Below are 19714 nucleotides of genomic sequence, written 5' to 3'. Positions count from 1 at the left end.
TCAAGGAATAGCCTACACTTCAAAACTGTTCCCACTTGTCTGTTCTTCATATTCTTCTCTTAAGGGATCTCTCAATCTAATTCCATTTTCACTCTAAAAATCCTCACTGAGCCTTTTTCAAGGATAGGTCAACTACTGGGGCCTCAGTGTCAAAGGAACACAATGAGATTTTTCCCCCAAAACTTCAAGAACTGAACCAGAAAGATGAACAGTGAATACAAATTGTCCCTATGTGGTGGGGTTATCATAGAGGTCAGGGCTGGCATCCTAAAAGTCAAATTAGCAGTGGCTTCAAGAACATGCAATAGACTGACACAAACTTAACTGCACAGACAGAGGCAGTAACAATACCTGTTTTGAATCCTCCTTTAGAGCTGGCTTTGATAGTGCTTTGAACTGCTTATTTGCACAAGGACAATTTGCCTTTATTCCCCATTTTGTTCTTACGGAGTGAACAATGTCACCAACATCGTAGAGAGCTGAAGGGAGAGAACCATCAGTGAGCTCACATGTAATCACAACATCCAGCAGTCACTCAGACTTTCTAAGAAATTGTGTGTTGTGCTGACAAACAATAACGTGAAAACCGTTCATCATTAAACAAGAAGTTCTGCTATTTCTTTGTAAAGGTCAAAGATAATAAAACAGTATTAAACACACATGCTATTCCTGTCTTTGGATAATAAATTTTAAGTTTTTACTAACTTTACTACTAAAATCAAACCTCACTCACTACAATATCAACAACACATGAAAAACAGCAAAATCCTACAGCACATTTTTATGCAGATGAAATATTTCCAATACCTTTTCCAGGAATTATTTGTGTAGGCATTAGATTCTCTGGTTCATGTACCTGCCCCTTCACACATTTAAACCAAGAGAAAGTATCTGAGTCATCATCTGTAAAACAAAACCATTACATTTTTTTGTTACTACTCTGGAAAGCCACATATTTTACTATTACTGATGTACCCAAACACAGGTCTACAACATTTTCTTTTGGTTGGGAAGGCTTTTTTTGGTCTCATTTAAGGTTGCCATTGACTTCCAAGTTCAATACAGAGACTTTATTTCCCTTCCTCCCACTTTGTTTCAGGTAGCAATAAGCACTCCCACCTTCATGTGAGTTTTTCTTCCTCATCCTGTAGCAATCCACACACACACCAAAGCCACACTTTGAGCAGACCCAGTGCAGGTTGAAGATTGTGGTGTCACAGACATCACACATCTCACGAACGCCACGAACCGCACGCTTCCAGGCCACCTGTCCTGTGGGCAGCAACGGGACAGTCAAAGTGTTAGTGCAAACAAATCCAGTATTTGCATGTTACCTACAGTCACTTAAAAACTACAGTGATATGACTCAGACTTGGTTTTGTATTGAAACTCAGAAAAATGCTTTTGTTCTTACACAACAGTCCAAGCAATTGAGATCAGTTTGCTTCCTCCTGTGCAGCACCAACCACAGCTCTTATTCCTGACATGTGTTTTCCCAAGTTAACAAGCACATTCCTGACATTTTCCTAAGTAGAAATACCACAGTTACTCCAGGAAATAAATTCAGGTACTGCTGGCAAGCTAAGCTTAATGTGTAGCTTGCCAGCACCAGCTCGTCCTTGTTCTCTATTCAGTAGCATGGTGGGCAAGTAGCTGTCTTCCTTTTGGGAGGTTTTATGTGTTTGTGTTTATCTGACCTTCTCAGAATGGTGAATTTTTTTCTCTGAAGCACTGACTGCTGCTGTTCAGATTTCCTATGCATCCACTATATTCTCCTTTCCTCATCCCAAGCCACTTCTTCAGTTCACTCCAAACATCCCAAACACTGACAGTATCTTGCAAAAAATTGCAAACCCTCCCAGAACTGCATTCTTTTTCTGTGAATCTGTGATTATGCAAGAACTATTTTAGCCCGATCTCCATTTCCTTATGTTGCCAGCTAGGAAACTAGACAAGACAAAAAGCACACACACCTGCCTCCTCCTACTACCTTCCACACTTGTAAATTCTCTGAAACTTTCCTGCCCACAATGTTTCTTAATTTTAAAAGCAACTTATGAGAGATCATGTCCTAATACATGCTAAAAAAACCATACCAGGATCCAAGACATCTGTTGCTCTTCTTCTGAATAATGCCCATTGACTATGTATGGAACAACACTGGAATAGCTTAGCACACTTTGTTCTTTAGGAGGTAAAAATTGTTTGACTACTTGCTTCAGAATTCTTCCAAGAGACACAGGTCTAAATATCACCAGCTCTGTTCTTCTCTGGCTTTTAAAAACATGCACTATATTTATCATTTTCTAGGTCAACTCTTCAATTTCCCCCAAACAGGATGAAGGTTTCTTATCTTCTGAATGCCATTTCCTATCTTTCCTGAATCTTTTCCCTTTCTACTCCTTCTATTTTTTGGTTCCTCTCTGTAATTTGATCTTGTTTCCTTTTGGCACTTGGTGGCCAAGGAACAACATGACCTAACAAGCTGTTCTTTCTACACTGGTCAATCTTATACTTCACATGGATAATACACTTTAATTTACCATAACTTCATGTCAGGGTGGCAAAAGAATCTCCCTTTTTCTTGTGCTGAAACTCCCACTGAACTGTTCAAAAAACACCACATATCCAGATTGTAAATTACTCCTTTCCTGGCATTTAAAATAACCCCCATATTAATGAAAGTGAATTCTTTTTATTGCCAGTCAGGGCAATAAAATCAAAGATGAATTAATTAGATTTTGCTCCTTTCAAGCCAATTCCAGAACTCACACATATCTGTCTTTTTTAAGCAGAGGATGTTTCTGGTAGCTGTGCCAACAGATGCATCCTCTTATTAAGAAACACCACAACTCCCCTTTGTTTCATGAATTCACCCAAAGCTTCACCCTCCCAAAACTGTTTCTCTATTCCAGTCTATACATCTCACTCCAGTTACAGATAACTTGGTTCCACAGGCCTGAACATGCTGCACGTCAAGAGAAGAGCAAAGCTTGCAGATTCCAAGCAGCCCAAGGTAATAGTCCAGAAATACTCGCTGTGGGGTATCTCAAGTCTTCCCCTTGCTTTTGAAGGGCATTCAAGCTTGTTCAGCTTTTTTTCTTCTTTCAGAGCAGTGGAGTGACTGCCAAACTGAGAGGATCTTTATCTAATGTCAACACTCCCCAAACACAGCAGACAGTGGCAATCTCCTAAACTGTGCTGTACCCTGGTCATGCACTTAAAATCCAGAAAACAAATACAGTTTTAGGAGTCATTCTATATGCAAGGTCACAGATTTCCCCATTTGTCTGGTCACATTTGCTACAGAAATATTTTGATGTGGCCAAACCCCTGTGTTTGTAACTTCCCCAATCAGTTACCCCATCACCAGCACTTCTCTGGTCCATGCCCAGTCAGGCTGCACACAATCACTTCTAAAAGTGCTACTGGAAACTTGCAAGTGGAGGAAAAAGTCTCTTTAACTGACAGACAGCATTAGGTCCATGATGCAGTTCCAATAAAATAGGACCAAAGCAACCTAACAGAACCTGTGCAAAGTAAAATCTTTATTTCATTTTTATGCCAAGAATAGATTTTGTTGTCAGCTACCTGGTAGCTTACTTCATTTGTTTTTTTTACCACTTTGTAACAGGAAAAGTAATTTGATAAATTGAGAAACAACTTCTGACCAAGAAGGGTGGAATTACCTTTCCCTTCCCCCCGAGGAGCAAAGAGTTGTTGACACTAGTTCACAGTGGCTCTTAACCATTCCCTCTCTGAGAAGAGAGACACTCAAGTCTTATACGATATTTTCAAATAGACACAATTTTCATACAGAAGCTTAAGGTTTCACATAAAGCTGTAAAAACACAGATGATTTCAATACAAGTTGATCTTACTGTGTGGTTCAATTGTTGACATGACTTCCTTTTCAGATATCACCAGCTGGCAGAAGTGGTCTCCAATGTTGGCGAGGATGTACTTTGCTGTGTCCAGATCTAGACCCACAACATTTTTGGATAAAGGCAGCCACAGACTAATAGCCTCAGGGTCATACTTATTTGGAGTTAAGAAACCTTCCTCACGCAGTATTCCATGCTTATTAAACTGCAGCCTGATGAAAAAGGGGGAAAAGAAGAAAAAGCCCTCATTGTGTCAAATGCTGTACTGGTTTAAATTCATTCCAATTAGTCAATGCTTGAGTTGCAAATACATTTACCGTATGCCAGTGAATTTACTCAAAGGTTACAACAGACATGGGTAAACATATCGGTCACTAGCATTAAGGATGTTCAACACACTGCTTGTTTTAAAGAAAAAAAGACTAAAAACGTCCAGGTTTTTAGTTAGGAAATCTACCTTACAACAAGTGGCTTTTTATTCACACAAAACCAAATCAGGTTTACAATTTTTAAAATGCACTAGCATTAAGGCCACATCTAGAGATGGCAACAGCAATAATTTTATCGAGGACTATATACAGCTCTAAAGAGAAGTTAGAATGCCTTAAATATAAAATGTATTTCAGTAACAATTCATTTGGAAGTAGCTGTCAAAAAGCATCAAGCAGTAAGAGTAAGATTTGAGTAAGACATACTCTTGAGTGATTCTGAGTAGGTGGAAAGAATGAGATCTATATTGTTAGTAGTTTCTTAAATAGAAAATGAGTTCTGCTCAGGAACCTTTTTACTAAATGCTGTAGAAGAAAGGTGACTTCTGATGACAATGTGTGCTCACTGTAGTGTTAAGTGTGGCATGAGAACAGTGCTGGCAGCTGCTGTCATCAGACAAATGCCATCTCCAGATTTGGCAGATTTCACATTCAGTAAAAATGGATAATTTCATCAGTTTCAAGTTCTAAAGCAAAGGATTCATCTGATTTGAACTGCACTGCAAATCTGAATTGTTATTCTGAGAGGATGAATTAGCATAGTCTGTTGTTACTTTGGTCTTACATATCAGATTATACAAAGATTTACTACAGTAAAATCTCTAATCTAAGGATAAACAACAGATTACTAGCACATCTGTATTTTTATATATGTTTAGCAACAAAACTGAATTCTAGTGGGTGCACAGATTAAATGTTTCCATGGCAAGCTTAAAATTTCAGGTGTCCAACCACTAAACTTTGGGAAACCTGCATGGAATCTACCCTCTCATTAGTATCTCCAATTCTACTGAGCTGTAGCACTCGAAGTAAATTCATGTTATCCGACTGGCACTCAGCCCAGAACAGCAAAATAAAGAGCTCTAAGTCCTGCCAAAATATTTTCTGCTCAAATGAAGCAGTTGTATCATTTCTAAGGGCTAAAAAAAACATAGGCAGCCATTCATTAGCTGGGTATATTGGTCTTATAGCTACACACCAGCATTAAACAGCTTTGAAACAGAGACCTACATGAGACCATTCTGGCCAAATAACTGGGTTTTTTTTCACATTCCTTTCACATTTAAGGAATTCCAAGGTGTTTATCTAAATTGTTCTTACCTTCTGAAGTGAAAGAATCGGCAGAAGACGGTGGAGTCTTTCTGCTCCTTGTTCTTGCGGTAGCTGTCCAAGCGGCACTCCCTGCACTTGTGCAGGTGAGGGGCGATGTTGTTGCAGGAGCCATCCTGCACAAATGCCTCTCCACTCTGTTGCAGCTTCTTCACTTTAGCAGCATCAGATAAAATGGACTTGCGAACAATTACTGCAGGGAAGAGCAGCCAGGATTAGAAAAGCCTCTGTTTTTCACACGCAAATGCCAGCAAACGTATTTTAGTGAAAGATTCGTGTCAACTTTTCCTATAAGATTCACATTACATTGAAACAAAGTTATGCTAAAAATATTTGTAGTTGGCAAAAACCTCTTCTCCAGTCAGCAGAACAGTGTCAAGGTGCAGTTCCAGTGGAGTCACACAGTCTGTGGACCTGAATTTAAGAGCTCCTTTCACTTTCTCACAGAGGTGCATTTTGAAAGACCATCTGCTTTTAAAGGAAGTTCTTCAGACAGAGCTGGAGCCATGAGCAGATTAAGGCATGAAGCAACCACATTTCACAAGAAATGGGAACAGAGTACAACCTGGCCATTTCTCAGTCCTGTTTTCCCCCTTAGTGATGCAAGAGCTTTCAGCATCTTACCGTAACAGATGCCAAACATTTCCCTTCCTCCTACACTGCCAGTGAGGCCTTGCAGGGGACACAACAGTGACTGCTTGGCTGGCTCTGTATCCAGGCTAATTATGGAATAGCACATGGTAATCCAAGACCAAGCAACAGGAAATATATATATATAAAAAAAAGAAAAAGAGGTGGGTATGTAGGGGGATTCCCAGAGTCCTGAACAATCAGCAATACCACCTGATGCACAGCAGGACACATGACACCAGGAGTCCAGCTCCTGAAACCACCACAGCCTTTCCCCTCCTGTCCCATGTGAAAACCTAAAGAACTCACCAAGTGGAAAAGAGGAACAAGGTTGGTGGTTTTGGGGTTGAGTGGTTTTGGTGGTGGCAGGTGGATTTTTGTTTGTTTTGCTCTCATGACAGTTTTTAAATAAAGCCCCTCTTGAACAGAGCTTTGATGAGGACAACTTCCACCCCTCACCATTTTTGTGAAATTTAGGACTGTTGCTAAAAGGTAACCTCATTATGCCATCAGCATCTGTATTCCAAACAAAACCTTACAGAACCTCTTTTGCTGTTCTGTCCTTGCATAAATTTTGTTACAACTTGTTTCTAGAAACTAATTATTAGTTCTTTTCCTTTATCAGTAAAGGGTGTTTCTCCAGTTTATTGCATTCCCATCATAAAAGAACATACAAGTGACTCAAAATCCTGATTTACTCACACAATTTAAATTACTAATTTTGCATGCATAACAAATTACCTACTTCTAAGTAGTTAGAAAATACAAGGACTTTCAAATGACAGGAAGTTTTAGAAACACTTACTATTATCCTGGATCTTGGCACTTCCAGTCCAAAAGCTTTCACTCTCACTTTTGTCACAAAGAATCTCATTTGAATTTCTTCTAATAAAAAACTCCATGTCTGCGAGTTCATCAGTCTTGTTTCCTTTGTGGCAGCTGTGGCTGTTGCAGCTGCTTTGTGATTTAACCCCACACTCATTGAAGGACAGAAGATGAGCATCTGAGGTTGAGGGTCTGCAATCTAAAGTTCGCTGCAGTTCAACAGTGCCACTGCCTCTGGGTACTGCTATGGAAGGGTTGGGATGCTGCAACTGTTTTACGGAAATGCATTCCTTGGGAAAGTTTGTTGTGGCCTTCATAAAAGGGTCATTAGTACTCTTCAGGTTAGTTCCCTTTTCATTAGCTGAATCAGTCAAAGGTGAAGATCTTGAGGTTTTCAAAGAGGTATATTTACCATTTTGATCACTAGGATTTTGTGTTTGCTCTTTAGACATAAACCCCACTTTAGGAAAGGCCATCAGATCTTCTGTCAGTGGTTTAACTCCAGTATTAAGACAGGAAGGATGAGTTTCCGGTAAGCTTCGTCTACATGAGCTGAAATAACACGCAATAATTAGGGAAAAAACCACAAACACATCAAAAAAATCAGAGCATCAGCTGCTCAATCTAGCCACACTTAAAGCCTGAAAGAAGAAATTTAGTTATTTAATTATGTGCTTTGAATTTCTGATGTTTGAGTATTTTAAATTTTGTGTGAGGCTAAATAGGTTTGTGTTTTTCAGGTATTTTATCTGGGTTTGATTTTTTTTAAGAGTTAGAACAATAAAGCTCTACACCCATGTAGGCACACACAAATTTGGGTACTGCTGCTACTCCACTACCTTCTCTCACGATTAGATAGTTGCTTTCTCATTTTCTCCATGCAACTGCTGAATAACCAAATGCATTTCATTTGCATGTCCCTGGTAAGATTCTCAAGGAACTTCTGACTGGCAGCCCAAGTCAGTATGCTGGAGACTGTAAAACCTCACTCACAGAAAAACCTTTTAATAAATTTATATTGTCCACATTCAGCATAAAACTAGTAGAAAAACCCCTAACAGCACTTCAAATTTGGGTTTTCCTGCCACACTACTTCTACCGTTACATCCATATTGTCACATGACTGGGGGTAACAGAAGTTCAAAGGCACTGGTGTTCAACAGAAATATAACTGAGAACCTGTAGCTGATCTGCAAGAAAGCAGACACCTGCCTGAACAAGCTCTGGGTTTTCTTGGGGGCAGGGAAGGAATGCATTTGACAAAGCAGACACCACACCTGTATATCCACTTACAGGTGAGTACAATGAAGCAGTGACACTAGCCTGGCACATTGGGCCACTTCCTTAAAGATAAATAAGAACACAGCATTAGGAAGTAAATTACATATCCAGGGCAAGCAAGTCTAACACTTTTCTATGCTGGTATTACAGAAGAGTAGTTACTACAGCTCTTTAAAACTACCTCAGAGTTCATTGTGCTAAGAATCAAAATTGTTTTTGGAAGTAAAATGTCAGTATAAGCATAAAACTGTTTCCTTACCCCTGAGGAGTTTCTGCACCAAGGTTGGGTGGTGAGTTGGCTGGCAGAGGCAGGCCTTGGTGCCTTTGGTCTTTATTTGCAGGAGTACATCCCAGCAGTGCTTCACCCAGCACAGTTGGTACTGACTGCACATGTCCCTGGCTGGGAGAAACCTGCAAAGGAGATTTTAACAGTTAGAAAAATTCAGAATAACAAATTACAGCTTTGCAGGGTTCAGCCTGAAATGAAAAATATATTAATACTCTTCCTACCATGTTTAATAAAGCCAATTAAAGAGTCACTTAGTTCATGAGGTGGAAAGACTTTAAAGTGTCCATTTAAACATTAAAGTTCCATGAAAAACCATTCATATTAATTAATTTCCCTTCAATTAACAACAAACTTCTTGGGCAAACTGTATTAAGCAAGTGGAAAGGAAGACAAAGTTCTGTTCTCTGTGACTGCCAGTGCAACAGTGTTTCTAAAGTAATTGCAGTAATTGGCAGTCAGAAATAAATTTCTTAGCTCAGCTGAAAATCCCATAGAAAATCAGAACTGTGAAGTCTGACAGCATTACCAAAGATCTGAACTTTCTTGTAGCAAGAAAAGCTTTGCACCAGAACTCTAGAAAGTGTTAAGTAAAGAAATCCTACATTGATTAAATCACCGTCCTAAGAAATCTGTAATTCATGTAGGAATACAACAGGCCTACCAAATTAGCAAGTGTCTTTAGAAGAGTAACTTTTCTGTGGGGGTCCTTCCCCAGCTCCAACATCCACATTTTGCTCCCACGTGTTCCACTTACTGCTGGGAAGTTACACTACAAGCTCCTTAGCATCAGCTCCAAAATACTTCCTTTTTGCTTTGGCATTACACAGCTGTCAAGCTCTTAGAAAAATGCTGCAGATAATTAACTCCACACAAGAAATCAGTACTATCACACACTTATTAACAAAAAATATGGCTTCAACTAATCACTCCCACATACATCCACCAAAACCAGAGTAACAAATAGATACTGGTTTCCTTACTAGAAAGCACACTCACTGTAACCACTTAGAAAAAATGGTTGCAAGGCATTTCCCAAAGAGTACAAAAGTGATAAATGATCCAGTCCTTTCAAGGAAGGCAGACTGGAAAATGAGAAGTAAATAACTTCAGTACTTTAAGAAAAAACTATGGCAAAACAAGCTATGAAGTCAGATCATGGTAATTCTTCAGCAGGGCATTTGGAATGTGAAATACAGACCAGCTTTGTGTGTGTCAAGCAGGCTGCTCAGTGACTGAATTATGCAGAAAGCTGAAGAAAGGCAGACTGAGCACCAAAAGCTGCTAAAGGTACCCAAGCACAAGCTGTGGAAACACAAAACCGCAATCCTTTGCTACTCCATGCTGCCCTGCTGTAATGCTCTTCCTCAGCAGTAAATACAGGACAGGAGAGTCTCTTCACTGAGGCATCTTACCCTGTGCTTGTTGCCTTATGCTGGTTCTCTGTCAGGTTGTTAAAGATTGATAATGACTACACCCAGCCATTATCCAGATCTGCACAGCTGACTCCACACAGGACTGACTGCACAGAAGCAACACAATCCCCTCCCTCCCATTCCAGAGCTTCCTGAAGACTGGCTACTCCTGCCTAAAATGCAGGTTTTGGTCTGAAACACTGGGGCAAAATTACAGGGGAAGTTCGAAATACTGTTTTTCAGCCAAGCCATGATTTTTCATTTGCATTTCTTCACTTAAGTTACCCAGACTGTCTTTTGACCTTGGAGAGTTTACTTATCTCTCAGTGATACCTGGCAGGTCACTCACAAAAAGAAATAAAATCAGACAGGAGTACTAGAAAAGTCACATTCTCTTTCTGTACTGAAGCAACCTTCAACTGCTGCTTGTGTAGCTTGAATCCTCAAAGCATCCAAGTGCAGCTGAAGGTTTTGGGTTCAAGTACAAAATACTTAAAGAAAGAACATGAAAAGCAAAGGTTATGAACTTGAGAATTCCTTTGTGTTTTCTCCCACTGCAAGAATATATGACCAGGCAGACCAACTCCAAGGCAGGAGGAGGGTGGAAAAAACACCGTAAAAAAACCCCAACAAACAAAACCCCCAACAAACCACCAACATTCAAGGCTCAGTAGCTTTTGCTCCAACCACCACAAGGCAAGATGTTCAATTCATGCCCAGACAAACTTGAAAGAACTCAATACACCCTCCAAGAGATTATATTTATCATTCTAATTTCCAATCTAATCCTTATTTAAGATGTTTTGAGAAGCGACGTAAGCATTATGTAACAGCCATATATAACAGAGCAAGACATTACCTCAGGAGAAGATTTTGTGTATTTAGCATCAACATTTCCACTGTTCTCAGTTGACTTCCTTTTCACACCCCCAATTCTTTTTGATTTATCTGAAAGAGGTGATCAAGATTAGTCTATCACAATTAACCTACTTAGTGTTTGAAGGACAAAAAGTAATAGGTCTTACCACATTTTCCATTGTTGTCATATATGATTTCAACATGAATTAATTCTGGATCAAGAGTTTTTAAAGCTGGAATCTTGAAAAGGACAGGAAACACAGAAGAAGCCATTTAGAGAGGTGAAACTATTTGAGTATATTTATCTTAGATGTGGTGGTATGGACTAAGCTTAGACACTTAACTTCTAGGTTGTCTGAATACCAAGCTTAATTTAACAACATACCATGTGACAGTGTCTCTGCATAAAAACAAACTGTACTTGAGAGCACTGTGTGCACAAAGAGCAAAGAAACCAAGATCATGTTTGCTTCACTCTTGGAATAAAAATTGCAGGTCTCCCTCATTTTTCATAGAAGGACATTTGTCATTTAATAATTTACCAGCAGCACAAAGAAACACTTTGGGTTACATTGTTCTGCACTACACTGACACCCATGTTTAAAGATTGCAGTAAAGACAGAAATAAAAATGGTGTTGCTGGAGATATAAACAAAAGTTTGCAATTATTCCCCGTATCCATTTGTAAACCACTGCAACTGGTTCCTACCTCCTGACAGTTGACTTCTAGAGTTCTTGTAGCTGGATTACCATTGACAACAACTGCTGTGAACCACTGAGTGGAAGGGTCCAGGCTATAAATCCTAATTTTTGAACCAATGATATTTTTTCCACCTACAAAATTGGGGGAAAAAAGAGCTTAAGACAAGGGAGGCATGAAGATCACCACAGTTCTCACAACGACTTTTCCTTGTCCTTACAGTATGGGAAATGAAAACTGTAAGCTGCAATATTTACCCTTCCATAAAAGTAATTCCCTGCATGTGCAAACACAAAACTACAAATATGCTAGTATAAACCCAGTAATTAAGAATTTAAAGCTGGCAAATAAAAATAACAATTTTAAATCTGACTAAAAAATGAAGCCTCTATAGAACACCTTGGAAGTATTCATAAACAAACAACAAACTGGGAAAAATTAGGTCACTTGAAACAATAAACTCAAAATTTTTGAAAATTACTGCAAGTTTGATCGATTTCACAAGTACCAGGCCATCTATATGTGCCTGAAATACACACTCTTAAAAAATAAATACTTGAAACTTAAACATCTACAATCCTTCACATTTTGCATTCACTGCTGAGACAGTAAAATCAGTATTTTTAAAAAGGTTTTATCCCCTAGAACAGATTACCAATTAATTAAACCAACACTGCAAGGATTTCCCTTTGGACCTGAGCATTTACTGCCAGTTTTCCGCTCCACAGTATGCTTGTACCTTGGACCAAGCGTGTCTCATCAAGGTGTTTCTTAACCAGAGCCTGAATTTCTTCATTTACATTTTGATCATCCTTAAGAGAAAGCCTGGAACTGTCCACATCCTATTTCAGGAGAAAAAAAAAGAACAGAATCTTGCATTTAGGATAATGCTTTTAACAAAATCCCACAATATTTAAAAACAAGATGGCAGCAATTCATACAAATCCAATTCTCATTAATCTGTTGCCCATCAGTTCTAGGATGAGCAAGACAGACTGAAGTGAGTTCTCCATGTCTACTTCAATATTGTTCTGAAAATAACCCAGTTTTATTGTACTACATTGCTAACAGCAATAAGTTTGAACTGTCCATTCTTATCTGAGGATTTTAAGTTCTCAGAAGCAGCAGAAAATTTGTCCTGAGCAGACACAAATGAAAATATTTTATGTTTCTATTTATGATAATGCCAGGATCCAGTCTGTCTCAAGACACCATTATAAAATGTCTATATGAATGAAAACAGAGTCAACTACATCTAAAACATTCATAATTCTTCAGCATAATGTATGTGTATTATTTTTTCCTTTTGAATTCTAGAATGAGAATTGACTCTGAAATGGAAAGGTCACAACAAGTTTCCACTCAAGGCTCAAAGAGTGCAAATAAGAAAAGGGTTTGGGGCTGGGTTTTATCTTTTTGTCCCAGGCACTGCTCTGATATTTTTAAGAAGACCGAAGGAGTAGAAGTCAGTAAACTGTTATTCAAGATGCCAGTAAAGCAATCTTTTCCACTGCAGTGCTGAGATAAGGCTTCTGCATAAAGAGATCTCAACCCTGCTGTTGAGCCAATATAAGCAAGACAACCATCTACAACTCAAATTTGGCTTTTAGTGACTCTCTTGTCAAGAGTCTAAAGGACTTGTGTATTTGCTGACTGTTAACAAGTCAAAGTAGAACACTAACAATGACACTACTTGCAGTCTCAACATGGGACAACAATTACTACTTTTATTTCAGATTGTTTACTGGTCTTGAGAAGTTTCTCAAAAAGGGTAAATCCTTTATCTTTAGCAGATATTATTCTTCCAAACACCTGCCCAGGGACAATTGTTTCAACCCATGTCTAATTTTCACTAAAACTTTCCGCTGGTGCTCAAGAAAGGGACTGTAATTCAACAATCTCATTTACATTCTGCCCAATTCCTCATTTGTTTAGGATTAGCAGTAATGTGCTTCTGGTAAACAGCAAGATTTATGCCAGACATTCCTGCAACTCCTTGCAAAGTAATGACAGTCATGTCCAAAAAAACAAAAGGGAAACTATTCCAGGTTATCCCCAAAAATCAACATGCAATTGCAGTCACCTAAGCTGAGCAACTGTCCTTGCACAGTCCCTCATCCAGCTCTCCCAAGTGACCCTGTCCTGAATCAGCTCCAGAAGGTTTTTAATCAGACACATTACATTCAGAACTTATACTTATGAGTTACAGAAATAAACACCTCAAGTTTTTATCCATCTGAAGTTTGCATTTCCATTACATTACCCTGATGCATCCTAAATATCAAGATAAGAGATTCATCTTTCATCTCTACAATGCCAGTCAAGGTTACCTGGATGGGCGTCAAGAGGTCTTTAGAAAGAAAAACACATTTCTCTTCACCCAGGTAGCGCACTGAAACTAGTGATCCCATTCCAGCTTTGTCCACCAAGGACTTGTAGGTCTAAAAAGAGCAATAAACAAGTCTCAGAAACAGAGTAAGAAGATCTCATCATTCATCATTTACATTAAAAAAATTAATTTTGCTTCTATTTCTTTGTTAAGTTACTACATCCAGAGGCAACTCCTGAAAACAAAGCTAGTTTCCAAAAGAATTTCTAATATACACTTAACAAAAGTTACTGGACGCCACTCAAAATTAATTATATTAATTTAATATAATTAATTAATATCAGTGTGAATTAGGAATTCAGTGCAGGTGACTATCATTAGCAAGTAATCATTTATGTCCACATGAAAATTTTATTAATGTAATAATTCCAATTGTTGATATATTACTAATCAATCAATCTCCTTATGGTAGACTGGGGAAATAACTAGCAAATCAGTGAATGTCTGCAGCATAGGTTATTATAAAGTTCACAAAACTTGTGCAACACTCGTAATACACTGAAAACTTAATTTAGGCACATGTGATGATTTGGACAGCCTCATAGTTGTAACACTGCAGTGCAACAATGAAGTTGTGTTCAGGTATATCAAAGGCTTTAAGAACAGACAAGAAACAAAAGTTTCCTTTAAAAGCTTCTGAACACTTCCTAAGTGTTCAGAAGTGGCAAGAGTAACTCCTCTCTACCTCAAAGGTATAACTGTGCCCCACTTATAAAAAGGAAACCATTCTGATTGGAGAAGGCAGCCTTTTTTTGATCAGTCCTCCAAAAACCCAACCAGATACTCTTTCTCGTCTTCACCTCAGTTAGGACAGCACTGGCAGAGGGACAAGATCCCCACAGGAGGAACTAGTCTCTCCAGGAGTAACTGGGCATTACAAGATTCCTACAAAGCTACTTGTCAGAAACACACTTTCCCATATACTTGAACCAGTAAGTTGTGATCAAGTTTCAAATGAATTAACCCACACACCTCTTTTGTGACCTCTGCTTTCCTGCCCCATGTAAAAGGGAGAAAAAGTCTTTTTTTGCCAAGGCAACATCCAGGACTGGCCTACACTTTATACTACATCTTGCTTGCTAAATGAGCTTTGAAACATGTACCCGGCATGAAATGACACATCAAACACTTCAGGAGGAAAACCTAACGCCAAAACTGAAGACAAGTCTCCAGTAAAAACTATTCAGACACTTGGAAATGGACAACAGCTAAGTTTAAATATGAAGGTTTTCAGAACAGCAAAAAAAGGTTTTCTGTTCAGCAAAATCTAACAGAGGAACTGCTGGTATTAATGCACAGCCCAGGAAATAAAATTAAGGATTTATATTTCTACTTCCTCTCCCACTCTATTGGGTCCTAGTTCCAGTAAGTATCTGCTTATATTGACTTTGCTTAAGAAAGACCAACTAAAATGCAGCAATATGAATTACAATGCACTCTTTATACCTAGCAAAGTTAATAGTATTGAAGTAGTATTGAAACAGACTACAACTTCAGCATAACTCAAGTTCAGCAAGCTTACAGGTTCACATCTTCACTTATCTCACTCCTTTCTTGAGCAGCACTATCCAAAATAGTCAAGTACAACTATACTGGCTGAATACAATAAAAAATATTCCCTGTTCACCTCCACTGGCTAATTTGCCTATTCAGCCATGCATGGCAGGTACAGAAAGCTTAGTTCTCCCCTTGTACAGTATAACTCAGCTTTTTGTATGCAGAAAAGCCAAATCTCAAAAATCATTCATGTGAGGCAGGCATCACATAAGAGTAATCTCACTTATTTTTGTCTCAGGATCAAGAATCAACACAGTATTAACTTGAGGCAGAATCAAAAATTTTAAATAAAAATGAAGGCTATCCTTCAAAACCTATTTATTTACACTTTTTCTCTCCACTCTTAAGAGGAATTTCATGGAAGGAAAAAACCATAAGACTAGAGAGAGAATGAATTAACAATGCACAGAACAGTGGCTTGAGAGAGAAGCAAAGTCATAAAAAATACATCCTTGTGTCCACCAACTTTAAATGCTGATGAGCTCTGTCAGCTTGAGCTGCACAAAGATTTTCTCCCTTCCCAAGACACTCAGAAATGAGGCTGGGCTTGAGAAATTCACACTGGTGACAACACTGTCCCCAGAAGGTGGAACTGCTGCAGAACCAAGGTGAGTCAAGCCAAGGGTGTACTTGCCATTGCAGGCCACTGGACAGGAGGCATGGACTGGGTTTTTCTTTCAGCCAGAACCAGCTTTTGCTCCACCAGGAATGCTATCATCATCCGACTGTAGACTTCTATCCATCTCCGCTTTTCCCATGGTTCATCATCAAATTCTACACAGATCTACAGAAAGGAAGCAAAGGGAATGAGTGACCACCTGTAAAATTCAGACACATTCGATATGGAAAAGATAAAACCACCAATTTACTCAAAAATAGAAAAAAAAATTAATGTACTTATAATTCCAGCATGATTACTGCCACATAACTGTCACATAATCAAGCAATCACTAAAGCATCCAAGGCTGACCCAGCATTTTATAAGTAACACTCAATGTTAATTGGTTTATCATCATTACTGTCACATAACATTTACATTTAACTTTACAACTTCCCATCTCAAAAAAGTTTTATGTTACTCAAGGATAGTTAAACATGTTAACACTGTCACTGGTATTTACAGGCAGGAAAAATACACACACCCCCCCCTAAAAAGTCCACTAAAACCCAAAGGACTGCCTACAGTAGTTGCATGTGGTTTTACAACAAACTCTAGAGCACTGGAATAAACAAGCTGGTATTCTTTCCAGAAACATTTTAAACATACCAATCCCAAAAAATACCTTCAGCCAATTCATTGAAAGCACAAATGACAGTAGGACAGTAAAGGTGATCAAATTATGTAATGTTAAGAAGATCACTTCCTGACTGCTTTTAACTGCTATTTATCCTTATAAATTTCAGGAACAACTACGCAGATTTTTCAAAAGAAAAACTATTTAATGGCAAAAAAATGATCTATTTGCCAACATCTTTGGGATCGCTTTACCCTAATTTCAAAGGCAAAATAGGAGATCAGGAACTTGTTGGGAAAGACCACAAATACAACTTGGCCTGAATACAGAAATTAGAACATCTTGGCAGAGGACTTCAGTCTTGGAAAAAACATTTCTCTTCTGAAAGAATACAGCAATCCAGCCTAAATACATTTAGTAAACAGCACAGAAATCTCAGAAACAGTTCCTGGTGTTTTATCATCCCTCTCAGGGGAAAGGCAAGTGAAAACATGCACACAAACAGCACTACCACAGCTAGGAGTCATAGACCTAATGGGTACAGAAATGAACTTAGTAATTTTGAGTTGTACAGAAACAATGAAAGCGATAAGCAAATAACCTGAACCAGAACGGCTTGTTTTGTCTACTGCATCAACACTGCACACACAGGAAATACAGCTGAGAAAATAATTCCCACAGCAGTTGACAGTCCTTCCATAGAAAATAAAAATCGAAAGAAATACTTCTACTCTTTTACAGGAGAAATATTTATGCTCCCTCTCAGTTATTATTCGGGTCTATCATGCTTGCACAGAGCTCCAAGAGGAAAGGAGATGGGGTGTGTTTTGGGACAAAGCTCTCCACGCCTCCACTGCTCACTCTGCAACTTCTTTAACGCTTCAGCTGGGGAACACATCAAGTCAAACGCTTCTGGCAGAACCATAATCAGCTACAAAGCTCACAAAAGAGTCCCCAGAAGCGCCTGCTTCTTCTCTTTTGCAGAGAAAGTCCCTAAGAGTTTTCTGCACCAAGAACCTCCTCCTCACTACCAGCACGGCACAGGGCACAGCCCCGCGCCCGAAAATGGACAAAGCTCCACCCCTGCCGCAGATCCACAACAACAAGCTGGTAACAAAGTTTACGTCTTCAAGAAAGAGTTAGAAACATAATTAGAAAAAAGTTTCGTTTTGTTTGACAAGTGCTTCTTCAGTTAATCGGAGGTCACAAATTCGCATTACCAATAAAAGAGGAAAGGAGCCAGTTAAAATTGAGAGATGGTGCTGTTCTTACTGTCACGGGACAGCCATCGATGTCCTCTGGAGAAACAAGCACAACGTTCAAGATGCCGCTGCTACAATGGAGTTTTGTCCTTGGGGAGTAGGCACTCAGTCTATACTCTAGTAAGTGCCCAGACATAGCTGAATACTTTTAATGACTACAGTTGTGAAATAAAGCCCCTTAACAACTTCACAGCCAAGCCGTAAACATTGCCCGACTTCCACACAAAATACGCTAACCAATTACACCAATCTTGCAATAACTCTGTGCTCAAAAATCCACTTGGTAATCATTAATAAGAAGAGGCCACCATGCAAGAAGAGTCCATGAAACCTCCAACACCAGGCATAAATTTGGTATGAGTTTAAAACCTAAGCACTTTTTCATGACCAAAGAGCAGGAAAGAAAAGGCACCAACCCCCAACAACATTGGAGGGTTTCGGTTTCAACTCGGGGCAAAAACCTGTTCACAGCTGGCAAGACCTTAAGCTGCCTTTAGGAAATAAACCACAAGCGCAGAGTGGGTGCGGTAAAAACCTGCTTTTCAAAATGCCGGTGGAAGAAAACACATTTATAATTAGTTAGAGATAATTTGCGGCATTAGTACAAGCACATCGGGGACTTGGGCAGGGGTGCACGTTTCCTAATGTGTTGGTCAAGTCGCCGTCTCCTTTCCCCCCGAAAGCAGCATGTGCACAAACGCGTACACACACCCACAGCAACTTCCCCGGTCACACTCTCGATTTAGCAGCTCTCCCTGGAAGTTCCCGGTTACCTTCAGGTCTTGTTTGGATATGTCCGTGTGTGACACAGCCCGGATCTTGCCCGACTTCCAGGGCCATTCCGAGATGAGGCTGGCGTCCCACGTCCTGTCCTCCTCCTCCGACAGGCAGAGGAACCTCTTCCCCACGAGCAGCGACCAGCTCCCCTCGAGCCTCAGCACCATTTTAACTCATCGGGAGGCCTTCGGCGAGGAAAGCGACGGAAGGAGGAGAGAAACACACAGGGCAGGGCGGTGAGCGCTTCCTCCTTCCTCTCCCGGCCGCCCCCCCCGCTTCTCCAAGCAGCTCCAGCCGGACCCCCACAGCTCGCCCCCTCCGCCCACAGTCCTGTTAATCACTGCTCGGCGGGGGTGGGTGGAAGGAAACACCACAAGGTATTTTCAGAACGACTGCAGCGCAGCTCCCGGCCATTCCCACCCCCGCCGCCTCTTTGTTTCCTCCTCTGAGGAGCCAGAGCGCCGGGCGGCAGCCGAAGGGAGGGAGCGGGCGACCAGGCCAAGCTCCTTCCGCCTCACCAACACCCTGGCCTGCCCACCCGGGCAGACTTCCAGCCCTGCCCATGCCCTCACCTGCTCCCCCCCGGCCCCGCAGCCGGCGCACCCCACAGTCACACCGGGCACGGGTCCCGCTCCCCTCCACCCCCCCGCCCCGACTGCCGCCGCGGCCAAGCGACACTGTCGGCGCCGCGCTCACGCCCCCTCACCCGTGCGCGCGCCCCCGTCCCGCGCCCCTATTGGCTGGACCGCGCCAGCGGGGCGGGGCCGGCAGCGACTCTCCCGCCGCGATTGGCCTGGAGGGGCGGGGCCCGAGCGCCCGGCCACACCCCCGAAACCGTTGCTCAGCAGATGGCGGAAAAAAAATAAAAAAAAAAAGATATATCCTTCCGCTTGAGCTTCGAGAGAAGGAGTCCCTCGGGGCCAGCCCGCGGAGCGCTCACAGCCGAGCCCCAAGGGAGGCACGAACGCCCTCTGGGCCGCGGTGCCTCTCTGGGTCCGTGTTCCCTCCTCGGGAGCT

At 40.6% G+C, this 19714-nt stretch overlaps 1 protein-coding gene across 1 annotated transcript in view; it reads right to left on the bottom strand.

Annotated features, from left to right (window-relative positions):
• Positions 1 to 19421, bottom strand: part of KDM3A (lysine demethylase 3A) — a 29195-nt gene extending 9774 nt beyond the window's left edge. Inside the window, exons 1-15 of the mRNA XM_015623923.3 lie at positions 19404 to 19421; positions 18694 to 18882; positions 16058 to 16207; positions 13808 to 13918; positions 12217 to 12319; positions 11487 to 11611; positions 10945 to 11017; positions 10779 to 10867; positions 8478 to 8629; positions 6918 to 7489; positions 5474 to 5675; positions 3882 to 4096; positions 1120 to 1272; positions 808 to 903; positions 352 to 479 (exon numbers count right to left, since the gene is read on the bottom strand). Of these exons, the coding sequence (XP_015479409.1) occupies positions 352 to 479; positions 808 to 903; positions 1120 to 1272; positions 3882 to 4096; positions 5474 to 5675; positions 6918 to 7489; positions 8478 to 8629; positions 10779 to 10867; positions 10945 to 11017; positions 11487 to 11611; positions 12217 to 12319; positions 13808 to 13918; positions 16058 to 16207; positions 18694 to 18864 (2340 nt within the window). The 5' untranslated portion in view covers positions 18865 to 18882; positions 19404 to 19421. The remainder of the gene's footprint in view (positions 1 to 351; positions 480 to 807; positions 904 to 1119; positions 1273 to 3881; positions 4097 to 5473; positions 5676 to 6917; positions 7490 to 8477; positions 8630 to 10778; positions 10868 to 10944; positions 11018 to 11486; positions 11612 to 12216; positions 12320 to 13807; positions 13919 to 16057; positions 16208 to 18693; positions 18883 to 19403) is intronic.
• Between the last annotated feature and the right edge of the window lie 293 nt (positions 19422 to 19714).

Source organism: Parus major, chromosome 4, assembly GCF_001522545.3.
Source record: "Parus major isolate Abel chromosome 4, Parus_major1.1, whole genome shotgun sequence".
NCBI lineage: Eukaryota > Metazoa > Chordata > Aves > Passeriformes > Paridae > Parus > Parus major.
The sequence above is the reverse complement of the archived record's forward strand: the minus strand, read 5'-3'. Positions and strand labels throughout refer to the sequence as shown.